Here is a 14,240-nt window from a genome sequence, read left to right on the forward strand (position 1 = left end):
AATTGCTCCGGAAGGTGGCTTCTTCCCAATCCACCCCCTGAAATCACCATTGCGGAAAACTGAATTTCAGTCTGTCGGTCGATTGATTGATCTATCTCCTACCTAGCTTTCTTTCTTTATTTATTTATTTATTTGTTTATTTATTTTTCTTTATTTTTTCTTCATTTATTTACTTGTTCTTTCCTTCCTGTGTTATTTGTTATAGTTACTTTATAATTCTAATGACGAAGACGAAACAGACTACAACTTCTGGTTTGCATTTTTATAGTTTGTTTTTTAAGAAATAAGTTAGTTATTTAAAACTAAAATAATCGATTATCATGACATTTAATACTGTCCCTAGGTACAATAATCATAATCACTGTCCCTTGGTACATACTGGGAATATACTTAAGAGACAAAATTTACTCTATTATCGTTCTCAATGACGTCATTTTCTTGCAGCTTTTACAGTATGAAGCTGAAATATGAAGCTGTCAGTGCATATTTTTCCTTTAACCATGCACAAATATACGTACCCCTGTAAAGCAGAATATTAAAGAGTGTCCCTGTGCTAAGTAACTTCCCATACACTAACCTGGATTGATTTTCAAAACTACTAAATAATTAATGTACATTATTAATTATTATAAAGGATGAAGTCGATAAGGTTCATTTTCGCCGCGATACTGATACTTTATTATTATTATTATTATTATTATTATTATTATTATTATTATTATTATTATTATTATTATTATTATTATAGTAATGGAATATTTTTGATTTCTCACACTATCTAGGATGTGTTTTTACATTTTCGTCCATTTTTCAAAATCCTGAATTGACTGGACCGGCAAGTTCTATACATGTCAATCTCTTATCTATAAACAAACTATATTTAAAACATTCATTTTGGTACACTCATTCTAAAGATGTTTTCGAATATTCGGCACGTAGGTTACATTCGTTCTAAATGCCTGACTTTGGCATGTCTTACGATACCCACTTTCAAATAGTTCTTTATTAAATAAATGCGTGAATATGATCCAGATTAAACGTCATTGGTTGGTAATATTATATGAAGTTTGCAATATTTCCATTTATTTCTTATATTCTACCATTATCAGTCCACTACTGGATAAGGGTCTGTCCTGGTCACTCCACAGTGCTTCTTGATTTGTCAAATCATTTTGTATGAGGACGTTTCGTAGGTCGTTTTTTGCCTTTTAGTATGAAAGTGAAGAATTGATTTTGTCCACCTATCATCATTTCTCTTGTACTCTACGAAATAAGTTCTCATGCATATATACTTCTGAAGACTTTGATTTATCTTTGATTTACTGATTAAACTCCAGTATAAAATTCTGAACAAATATCTCAAGTGGATTGTACTTACATTTTTTGATTGAAGAGTAGCTCCCGGTGGAGGTTTTGTCTATCGATGGAGTCCATGCAGGGATTTTGAGGTTTCCTTGGAAGAATTAAACCTTCGGGATCAAAGACAGGCCCTGGCCCTGCGCCGCCTGTAGATGTGTTTCTTCTGTTCTTTTCCTGCTGCCTCGAATGGTCGCAGTAGTCTGGCTCAGGGATCATAGTTGGATACAGCAGATCTGAAAACAAAACGAACAGGTTCAAGTCTTTTCAATACGAACAATTATTTGTTACTACCTTAATTTGCATTTCATCTCCAAATCTACAACTAAAGAGACATTGTTCATTGTAATTTATGAATTATCTGTTTGAATTCCACCAGCAAATTGCGCGCGAAGATGTATTAGCATGGTTTTGTCTAACTCTTCACACAAAAAATCTACAGGAAACATCAACATCTACTTCAGTGTGGTAATTAAAGGGGGAAATTCCCAGGCACCTCTGAACACTTCCATCCTAGAACGCACTCTTTGTGCTTTCTAGGGGAGGAACTTGGTAATGACATCAAAACTTCATGCGTAATTAGAAAAATTAAATTTATAAACAAATAAGAAATCATCTGTTTTTCAACAGTAACTTTCCCCCACCTCAGAGTGCTTCAATTTCCACACTTACCTAGCTACTTACATATAATTTAGAACCTGATGAATTTAGTATTTAAATAAATATAGCTGTAAATGAACTCCACCAATTAGTGGAAACGCATATAAAAGGCGTAGAACACAAAATATCTTTTATGTTTAGATCCAAACACAACAAATATTTAATAATATTTAAAAATGGAGAAATATAATAATTTCATTTTAATGTCAGCACTTCGCTCCTAAAACTTAAGTGATGTGGTTTTGTTATGTAGAAAGGAAATTTATTCTATGTTTATTTCAAGGATGTAATAAAATAGAGGATCTGCCTATACAACAAAATCTTGAAGCCATACGTCACAGTTTCGCCACCCCTACCGCCCAATAAGATCGCAATATTTTGAGCAAACATTCATTGCGGAAACGAAAGTAGCCAATCAGACGTGCCGATGCTCGGTTGTTTTTGGCTTCATTGAGTTAATAGGATGAAGATACATATGGGCATATGTCCTCTATTTATAACACAACTTGGTTTATTTTTCTTTTACACGCCTTAAAAACTATAACTATTATTTTATGACTGAAAATTCACTCCAAATATTGGACTTAAGTAGAACTGGAAGTTGAATTCTGGTTATTAGCAATATTCAGTTAGGATATAAATCAATAGATGAATATCTGCGGAAGCCACAGACCATAACGCAGGGGTCAAAGATCTCATATCCGTTTCTTTACCTGTTGAAAACTTGGATTAACTTTTTGCCTGATAAATAACACGCACAAATTGTGTAATACAGTTTTGTCTGTATTTGTTTAAAAATAGCCGCTGCAAAACACTGGCAGTATGAGTTCCCCTGCCCAAGCCAATCGCAATGCTCAAGGGGAAAATTTTATATCCGTGACAACAAATTCTGCAACACCTGCTTCGGTGCTGCACACAACACGCACCGCCGTCCTGTCGGCCATCGACTGAAATTCTGACTCCTAACAAGCGATTCTTTTTGTACGAATAGGTCTGTAGCACAGCTTTCAAGACATTGATGCATGCAAACGTTATGCAATTGAGTTTCCTTCATTAGACGTTTAATTTTAAACATTCAACTATTTACATATTACATGCTTAGAACCACAACGTATTACATATTTACAGTATATAAACACAACTTTCATTTTCAATAGGAAGACTGAACTATGTTCTGGTAGAAACTGACTTCATTAATGTTTAACTTGGCATTATTATGCTCTGAAGCTAAGGGAAACCACGATAACGGTGCAAGTGGGAGGAAACGGGAGAATCCGAGAAAAGCGACACACATGGTGGATCCAGGGGGGTGACCAGGGCAATCGCCCCCTTCCCAGAAGAATAAACTTTCTTATTTTATATATAAATAAAACCCATCCTAGAGTTTGGAGCTCTTAAAAGTAGCTCTAGGTAGCAGTATTACAACTCACCTTCCCCCCTCAGAAGTCCATCCTGGATCCGACCCTGACCACAAGCCCACTTTGCGGGAGCTGGTATCAAAGCAAGGACGTTACGTACCAGATGTGAGTGCTCTTTAACTGAGCCACCGCAGCCTCGATTACTTCTTCAATGCAAGCCCAAATATTAAGAAAATCAAAGCTGTCCCGTCTAATTAGTGCAGCATTAAATGCTTCGAAACATGGCTCACAAAAGGGATTGTTCCAAATCGTAGCTGAAGTACCCTTCAAACAAGTTTGAGGAAAATGCAAATACGAAGACATCCTAAGCTTACAGTCGTTTTACGTGTTATAGATGGTCTAAATTTTCGTTTCTAAAGAATAACAAATTGTCATATAAGTTAATCTTCGCATTTTAACCAAGTCTTGATGTACCGCTACGCCGTCAAAATTTCTATATATTGATTAAACGTGCAAATAGCAATCAACTGTCTTTTAAAGGCCTATGTTTAGCAGAAGGGGTCCAACTCTTTTCTCTAAAAAAAAATATAACAATTTTGGTAATTTCTGTTCATATTCGGTTAGTTTAGGGTAGGGTTGGTTAGTTTAAGTTAGGTTAGGCTAGTTTAGGTTACGTTAGGTTAGTTTAGTTTATGTTATATTAGTGTAGGAGTCTCGCATAATTTTCCAAACAAATGATAGAATTTCGCTTATTTCTACTAATATTACGTTAGTTTAGGTTAGTTCAGGTTAGCTTACGTTAGTTTATGTTAGGTTAGGTTAGATTTGGTTACGTTATGTTACGTCTAAGTACTTGCATCACTCATTTCTCCTGTAAATTTTGTGTTTCTTACGTGCTTCTGGACCCCTTGTACTAAACATACCCCCTTTTAAATATAGAGGGTTTTAAGGCTACCTCAGGAGATAGGTAATGTAGATTTTAAAGCAAAACACACGAAACAAAACTTGTAACAGAAATTACGAAACCACTGAAACGATACACACGAAGGCATCATTGCCAATGCGAAATATTTGAGCAATAGAACCAAAGTACACATCATGAGTCGAAATTTACAAATGTCACTTTCATATTTCGTAACTTCCGAATAATTTGGCTTCCTTCTTAGGCGTAATTCGAGACTGAAAATTTTCTTAAAATTACAGATGTTCAGTCTAATTCGGGACAGGTGGCAACCCTACAATGGTACCAGTTCCATCTTAATAGATGGTGTGGTTAGCGTATTGCATCAATTTTTAGGTTAAAAAAAAAAACGTTATTGTCGATTTTCTCGAAATTTACCCATGACGATTTATGCTGACCCGTAACCTCCCCGGCGCCCTAGACATTAATTTGTTACGCTCCCTCACTATTTCCAAATCACTCCCTCCAGTTATTGCCTTGCCAGTTTTGATTCGGGATAGATTTTCCTTTAACTCCCTTTCTTTGTTTTTGATCTTTGGAGAGTCTTTCCATTATCCACCTCCTATGGACCTGCCATATCCCGGACTGGCAGCCATGATGGTTACAAACAAACGCTGATAACTGCTGCGAAGTAAGCAAGTGACAAGATAATTCCATGCATGTACAGAAGATTGAAATTTATTTGGCGCGCTTTTAATAACAATATATTGAACTCATCAAAAGTATATTATAATTGTTTATTATTATTATTAATAATAATAATAATAATAATTCATTATGCTGATGTTCAGTTTATCATATTAAAATGGACGGAGGTTGTATTTATAGATTTCTCGTAAACTATTATAATTAAAAAGTGCACAAGGAATCATTTCCACAGTCTCGGTTTTTGTCTGTTAACAGCAGAAAACACGTATTTTTCCTAATATTAGTACAGTTAATAGTTTGTTTTCACCCCGCAGTTATCCTCAGACCACTGTTCTTAAGTATTCTTATTTATCAAGTAATATAAATCTCTATTTTCAATTATCAAAAGTAAAATTATACGTATCACATTTACATCAGCCGCCGAGATCTAATATAGTTAGCTCACAACGGGACAAGGTAGCTCAACCGGAACGGGAACGACATTTTCTGCACCAGCGTATTTTCTTTTTCTTTTTTTCCGCCCTCAAATTCTTTTGCGCCCTAGGCACGAGCCTAGCTTGCTTAAGCAGAAAAGCGACCCTGTTGATAGATATATCATCTTTCAACTTTTCTTTCTTTCTTTCTTTCTTAAGTCACTAATAATATTGTAAAATGTATAACCTTCCATTTTGGGGGAACGGAAGATTGAAAAAAAAAAAAAAAGACTATCTCGTCTTTCACGCAACGTAATGTTTAACAGTGAATCACAAATTAGTTTCGTCTGATATAACGCGATAAGATGCGTACACGAGTGAACACCCATGTTATTAAGCATGTGAATTTGGGTTCAGTGGGTTACTAAACACTGGTTTAAGCTTGAAGAGACAAAAATGTATTCAGTTAAAAACGACTGAATTTTCATCCAAACCATTTCTAGATTTTAATTTTTACTCGGAATTTTCTCCGTGATTTCGACCCCTGAAAGCCTTCTTTCTGAGACTTGAATTAAAGTAAAGTTCGTTAATTACTTTGGCGATTATTTCCCTTTCATTTCTGGCTGCGAGAGAATGCCCAACGCCTCGGATAAAGAAATGGTGTTATCACCCAACCCAAGCAGAAACCGTCACGGCTGGGTTGCCTTGCTGTAGAAGTCGTGGAGCGTTTCACGTCGTTTGGGTCATGAAGCAAACATTTACTTTACTCAACAGAGATGAAGCTTTTGGCTTGGAACAGTCGTCCTCAACACTATCATTGACAAACAATTTATCTTGGCTATGACATTAAAAGTAGCTGTTGATTATTTGCCTTCGATCGTTCCGACTTGGAGTTTTCATTTCCCAGTGTGTAGTTTTGTAGAAATCAATATAAAGTACAGGTATGAATATTTAAGAACCTGACATACTAAAACTAATACAAAATTTACTTTTTTTTTTTTTTTTTTTTGCTTGTTTATTCATAAGTGAAAGGAGATAACGAAATGAAACTTACCACAATCAAAGATAATGTTATTCTACAACAGAAAATATGAACCTGAGGAATTTTCAGTGTTACCAGAATAACAATTCCCCCAAAATCTAAGTTATAGTAATGACTAGAGGAACGGACTCAACTGCATTTGATTACGTATCATCTTGTTTTGGTATCATGTGAACTACTTTTTAAATAACATTAATTAATTTAAATAACTGTATGTTAAAACTATTTTGTTTATTACGAACTAAATACAACTATTATTTTTTTAAAAAAAAAGAAAAGTAGTTCATAGGATACCAAGACAACATGATACGTAATCAAATGCAGTTGAGTTCGCTCCTCTAGTCGCTGCCTTAACTCAGATTTGGGGGGAACAGTTATTCTGGCAACACTGTAATTTCTATGGATGGTAACGTTGAAATTTCTTCAGATTCATATTTTACGTTGTAGAATAATAATATCTATGAATGTGGTAAGTTGCATTTCATTATCTCCTTTCACTTATGAAAAAGTAGCAAAAGAAAAATAATAAATTTCGTATTATTTTTAGTATGTCAGGCTTTTAAGCTAGAAATAATAATAATAATAATAATAATGTCGCATTCCTCTCCCAAAAAAGAAAAATATTAAAGATCTTCTCTAAACCCTAATTTACAAGTAAAAAATGAAACTAAATCAGTTAATAACTCACGATATATAAAAAATACTATAAAATTAACTAACAACTATCTGCAGATCTTTCTTTCTAGATCAGAAAAATGGATGTGCAGTTTAACATGGGACTCAAACCACATGATCCGAGGTAGAACGTTCACTTCTGGTGCATTATATATTACATTTGGTGCAATATTAAAATTAAAATTGTGTCACACATTTGGATCTTCAATAACTAAGAGACAACTAAATAGACCTTAATTAAAAAAAAAAAAAAAAAAGCATGGTACCTCAGTGGTAGAGTGATTACCTCTGATTCATGGAGTCCTTAGTTCGATTCTTGGCGAAATAAGTTTGTGGTAGGCAACATCGTCTCCGTGCGTTTTCTCGTGGCACTTTCGATTTCACTAATTTTTCTCACTAAAACCTTCTGAACACATATTTCTTTAGCAGCGCACAAAGAATGATATCAAGGGGGAGGAGGGGTTCATGTTTCTTCACAACATGAGCGACTTTTTACTCAAATCTTAATATAGTAATTGACACAGGAAAGGTTTTTCTGGTTAGTTCCAGGGCCGTCTTAATGAATGGATTCAATGCCCACTTGCCCGGGGCCCCATGCCAATTTGGGTATCTGAATTCTTTGCCATTATAAACAGTACCTGTACTATAGAGTGTCCAAGACTACACTAAACTACAAAATAATATTTGCAGCAATGACACAGTGATTTGTCTAGTTCAGTATCCCTGGTTAGAATTCAAGTCATCTCACTATGCATGTAGCCTCATTTACATTTCATTATGTCAGTAATTGTCGTAAGACTTCAGCACATTGGTTTGCTCAACGGCCCAGAATATTGTTAACATAGCACTGGTTTGGATAAAGTATGTGCCCTTGGCGTGGAAGACCCAGGTTCAATTCCTGATGGGAGATCATATGGTTTGGATCCCAGATTAAGTTGTACTGAAAGGAGCGTTAAACTCTAAACAACACCCTCAGATCCAATAACAATACTTTTCCTTATAACAGGGGGGGGCGGTGGTTCAGTGGTCGACCTGCATGGGGTCCCTGGTTCGATCCCTGGGCAAATAAGTTTGTGGTGGACAACATCGTGTCCGTGGGTTTTCTCGGGGTACTCCCGTTTCCTTCCACTTTCTCAATCAATTCTTTCACTTGCTTTAATCATTGTCTCCCTTAGCCTAACAGGCATAATGTGGGACGTTAAACTCAAAGATTTCACTTAATTTTTGGTTGTAACGAGATCCGAAGTAACTCAACTAACTGTGTTTTCGAATGATAACACCATCTTTGCACCTCCCCGTTGTTCTTGTGGCTAAGCGCGTACGCCTTTGATACATGGAGTCCCGCGTTCGACTACCGGTGGGAGAGCATTAAAAACTTAACGCATTACAATGCTTCTGATTGCGCTCTAAACATAAGACCTACGTCTTATACAGCCTGGTTTGCTCAAAAGGGACGGTAGTCTTCCACAATCAAACGATTCTTCTGAATATCCTTCTACGCAAAACTGGTGTCTTGTTCTCAAAGATCATAAACTTTTTGAGCTGAGTCACTCACATATGAATACTTACAAGTTATCGTGAATCAGATCATCCCAGAGCAATCCATTTACAAACCATGCTACCAACGCTATTTATATAAATGAAGACAACAATGTTGACAAAAGAGTTCAAATATTGCGAATACAAAATCCAGAGTTTGCAACCTCAGCAATGTTATCACAATAAAGAATTTCACCTTGGAAACTACTCAGTAGCTTTTAAACATTATCTATTGTATTCGGTCAAAATTTCAATCTAACTAATTAAATAGGAGATGAACTGTAAGTAAACATGTCGTGGTACTTAACAGAAGTCTTGAGTTTCACAATTTGCAACAGCAAATCATTATGAAATATTTGCGCTTTGTCCCATCAACATTAAAGGCAAAACTACTGATGCAATTTCCATTTTCGTGTATAAAATGCTTTCCAACAATTTAGTAGCTTTATTTCCTCGGTGCAGTGTGATGTGTGGTTTATAACTGTGAAATGAACCCAAGTCATACGGAGTTAGTAGTCTACTTTAATTACCGTGTATACTCGCGTAATAGTCGCACCTTTTGTGCCAGTTTTTAATGCGAAAATCTAACTGCAACTATTATGCGAGGAAAGCTGACATTTAATTATCGCTATGACCACAACAATTTCGATACATACAGCATTATGTCAACATAAAATGAAGGGTGGAAGTAGGTTAGTTGATTTCTGTTGATAGATGGGACACAACATTACGTATCAGTAAAATAAACAATTTCGAAGCAACTCTCGTTTACACAGACAGCGACTGCGACTTTTATGCGGGGAAATTTTTTGGCGAATATTTTTACTTCAAACTTAAGGTGCGACTATTACGCGACTAAACACGGCACTACTGCGCAATTATAAATCGACTTGGTGGTAAGTCGGTTGGGTGGTAGCCTAATACAGTATAATATATAATACCATATGTACTAACCTTTGGCCAACGATTTACAGTGCGTTACACTGGATCAGAATTCCTACAAAATTTGATCATACAATAACTATCTAGAATTAAGCCAATAAATTGATATCCATACAGTCGGTTGCATTATCACTGTCCTATTTTCATGAATATGAGTCATATGAACAATTAATTTGTTTAATTCATATGAATTTGTGACAGTTCGAAGGACCAAATTTCGACGAATTATGATCTAGTGTAACCGGTGCCATACATATTATTATCAAGAACACCTAGGTATAAATTTTTAATTCTAATGACATAAATCTGTCTTCGTTTTTTCTTAATGTGATGAAAAAATAAATGTGAGTATTTTTTCTTCATAAATAACACCGGACTGAATTTAGATATTTAGAATGTTTTCTCGTTTTTTTGTTTGTTACTATACACTAATTTCTTTATATAAAGCACAGTGTATTGTTAAGAAAAAATGTGCTGTACGTGTTGGCGGGTAAACGACGCTCTACTGTACTAGTATTGATCAATTAATGAAAATACGCGTACAGTAAAAATCATGTATCACGAAATATGATTATTAATTTCAAAATTTTCGTTTTCTATATTTTCAGTATGCTCCTAGTTGGTTCACTGAAATCTTACTTTCCTTTCGAGCACCGAGGCGATACGATTCGGGAGCTGCTGGTTACAGTGTCCCCAAAAGTAGATGTGGGGAAGAATGGAGAAAATGAGTTTGGAACTACAACCAATGACCAAGTATTGGGAATAATATGGAAGAGAATAACCATATTGAAAATAGTTTTTAAAAGATGAGTGAAACACTGGATTCTAAAAGATGTGGTGGAAGGAAAAAGAGGGAGAGTGATATTACAATTGATGGTCAGGTAGTGTTGCCCACGAGACGAAAAGTACGGTTTTCTCGTTTCATGTTTTTTTTTTTTTCGAAGAATTACAACTTATGCCCTGCTTGTTTTTCTTAATTTCACCCATAAGTGATCATAATCCTTCTGCGTAACGAGAAGTCTACGAAGTCAGTAATATAACAACATCAGGATGTCTACTAAAATTCCAAAATGAAATTTCGAGACTTTTTCATGACCTTTCCTTTACCAAGCCATAAAATTTGGTAACATTCTCAAGATCAAATTTGGGTGCGAATTAGGCCGAATTTTCATGCATGCGACAGAATCGTGCTTTTTCGACTTGGTAGCTTCTAAAGCCGACCAGACATTTTGGTGGTAAATTTTGATGTTTTATAGAACAAAATTTTCCAATTTGTACTTATATTTGTACAGATAAAAAAAATCGTGACCCAAAAGCTAAATTTCGTGAGTTTTTCTTGACTTTCATGACCGTTTTCTGATTTCGTGACTTTTTCAAGACTTTCGTGACCGATAGACACCCTGAATATTGAAATCATTGTGTATATCTTTAAACGTTGATAGATTCTCCTCATTGTGTTCGTACAATCTCTTTATCAATCTTTTAGCTCTTATACTGTGAACCATTTAACACTAAAACATCGTTTGAGATCAGTGAAATTTGTCTCGTCTCGAATACCAAAAAAATCTCGTCTCGTGGCTAACACAACCGCCGACCATGCAACATTCTCACTTTGAGAGAACTGAAGCAACGATCCTACAATACAGTACTTAAGACAATAGAAATATATCTGGTAATGGAACAGCCTTCATTTTTTTTCTTTTTATTGGTTTGAAACCTAAAAAAGTTGATACAAAAATAACGCTCCAGTTGAAATATTAGGCCTGTTGATAAGGAGTTTGAAAAGTAACTTTTCAGCAGTACGCTCATTAATTTTCGTTATCTCAGTAAAAATGTTGAATGGTGGAAACCAAGGGTTCTCTCCCTTCTTTCAAAGATGTCGTCATATTTCTTTCGCTTATGAATGCACCTAGTGGAGGGAACGTTTTCTACGAAATATTACTCTCATCACTGCAGAATGGCGGAGAGGGATTGGTAATCATGCGAATAACGCTAATTCACCAAAAAAGCGTTTCTCAAAGTGTCTTTCGCAGGTCCATGATCATCATTTCTATCATTTATTTTTAAAAGATACTAAGTTTTTTACTACATGAAGCAACTTCTTCCACACGAGATGGATGAAAAAGTGGGAGGAAATACAAAACTCTGTTTATCCACTACAACGTCCACTTGGAGAAATGTTTTGTGTAGTTAGATGTCCAATTGCAGTGGCGTATGCACATTTTCATCAAGGGGGGGATCAAGCACTCAATCTCATTTCCTTCAGTGCACACAGGACGTTTATGTATATACAGGGTGTCCGGAGGAAGCGCAAGTAACCAAAAAAGTTCACATGAACATGGGTCCTAATCTCAACGGTTTGAGAGCTACAGGTTATAAACAATTTTTTACTTCATGTTGCGTATTGTTCACCCTGTAACTATTCTACAGAGGTGGGACACAGCAGATTTGAAACGTAATGGAATGACCTTTCCAACCGTATGCAACATGTGGCAATGGTGTCTTTGAGAATAGGGTTATTGAGAAAAAGTTAAGATCATCTAAGGGAATTGGATGGCAACACTGATTCCCAAATTTCCCTCAATAATTTCCTTTTCAAAGACACCACTTCCACGTGTTACCGTTGGAAAGGTTATTTCATTACCTTTCAAATCAGCTAGGTCTCACCTATGTAGAATAACTACAGGGTGAGTAATAAGAAACAAGAAGTCAAAAATGGTTCAATCTGTAGCTCTCAAACCATTGAGATTAGAACCAATGTTCATGTAAATATTTTTGCTTAGAATCACTGATGCTACCATTTTCCAAAATATTGACCCTTCCTCTTGGGACACTCTGTACCTTAAGTTAGTGTTCGTTTTTCCATATTGTCTTGCTCAAAAGAGGAGTTAAACGCTGAAACTTCCACTTATGTGGCTTTATAAACTAGTTAGAACTGCTTGTTTCTTTTCAATATTTTATACTTTGAATTAATATGAAATATAAATAGCACTGATTTGAAACAAAAGTTTTTTTTTTTTAACACATTTTCTGGAATTAAAGAATTTCTTGCCCTTGAAATGAGACGACAGCGTATTAGATACCCTTTCCGAAACGAGACATCACCTTCGACTCTTCTATGATACGAAACCCTATTCCTTTCGACTTTTCTGTAAAAAAGGGACAATAGTGGATCTAAAAATTTAGAAATGCTGCGCTCCAGATTAATTCAGTTCTTTGTGTACACTATTCTAATTAGGCCTATTTCACAACGCCTGCTATCACTATTTCTACTCGTTTTGGCAATAACTGAATAAACTACCGATTTCCCGAGAAAGTTGTGTACAAGCCTTCCAATTGCATAACCAAAAGTTGCAATTTTCTGAATGTTATTTACAATGGCGCTGAAGAACGGAAGAATCATCAATCGTTGCATTCAATTAAAGAAAGAATACAGGTTTCGCTTTTTTAGTTTCCTTTCTTGATCACGAAGCATGTCACATTAAGTACATATGGTTTCCCTTGCCTCGCACACGACATTAACTATTTTTACGTAATGTTCAATTAGATAAGGAACACTGGAGAGATTGTCCGATTAACCGCTGCAATTTCCCTCACAATTCAACAATAATAGGTCTATACAAATGTTTTCTATACGGAACTGGAAAGTAATTACCTTCCGAGGCTTCTGTGCTGTGGGATGAGAGTGGAATTCACGAATGAAGCTTTTCCAAATATAATTTTACTAATTTCACACAACCAATAAAAATTCCTTTTCGCCATCCTTCGATAAGGGGCAGATGGTAAAATCGTATAAGAATACCGTACGTTTAACACAAAGATATTTTATTTAGCAATTTTAATATTTTGTTGCATAAAGTAATATTAACATCTTACAGCAACAGATATTCATGTTAAAAATGTATTCCAACGTAGCAACTTCCTAAGGACTTTTTGTCTAAAGCAGGGTTTTCAACCTGTGGTAGCACGTGGGTCGTTGCTGGGTGATATATGAGACTTATGTTGATACTAATTATGGAAACACGCAAATGGAAAGTTCGAGAACCTCTACTCTAAAGGAAACGGGTGATTAAGGAAAGTGACTATGAAAAAACCTGTGAAATGAGAATGTTGAAGGGGACTGGAAAACCCCGAGAAAAAAACACGGACACGATGCTACAAACAAGACATGTTCAGACTGGCGATCCCGAGTTTGGACTCAATCGAGCCCGCATAAGCACGAGCCAGAGCCCGCGATTCAATGAGAACAGTGAGCAGTGAGCGAGCCTTGTGAGTTTAGTCCGCGTGAGCCCCATTCAGAATAATGAGTCTGAGTGATTACAAAATGGTCACCTCTCCTCCTAACTGTCATGACCTGCGATCGCACTCATGCTAGAGGTGACCGCTCTACCACTGAGCCGCCATGCTCTCCGAAAAAAAAAATGCTTGTCTAGATTAACCCTTATGAATTTTAGGCCTTAAAAAAAAAAAGTAAATTATGCTTTCAGTCAAGCAGCTACAGTATCATCCTTATTTGTCCTAGGATCATGTTTTGTACCTCATTCTCTCCAGACTAGAACAGCCTTTCAAACGGTACCATTCACATTTCCATATCATGTTCCTAAAACGGGAAATTTTAAGAGAAATCGAGATTTTTCTGTTTACCT

At 35.8% G+C, this 14,240-nt stretch overlaps 1 protein-coding gene across 1 annotated transcript in view; it reads right to left on the bottom strand.

The window, feature by feature from the left end:
• LOC145672864 (uncharacterized) overlaps positions 1–14,240 on the bottom strand; it is a 432,953-nt gene that overhangs the window by 12,003 nt on the left and 406,710 nt on the right. The window contains exon 5 of the mRNA XM_081742034.1: positions 1,379–1,592. Within this exon, the coding sequence (XP_081598160.1) occupies positions 1,379–1,592 (214 nt within the window). The remainder of the gene's footprint in view (positions 1–1,378; positions 1,593–14,240) is intronic.

Source organism: Thermobia domestica, chromosome 16 (genome assembly GCF_964235325.1).
Source record: "Thermobia domestica chromosome 16, izTheDome1.hap1.1, whole genome shotgun sequence".
NCBI classification, from domain to species: Eukaryota; Metazoa; Arthropoda; class Insecta; order Zygentoma; family Lepismatidae; genus Thermobia; species Thermobia domestica.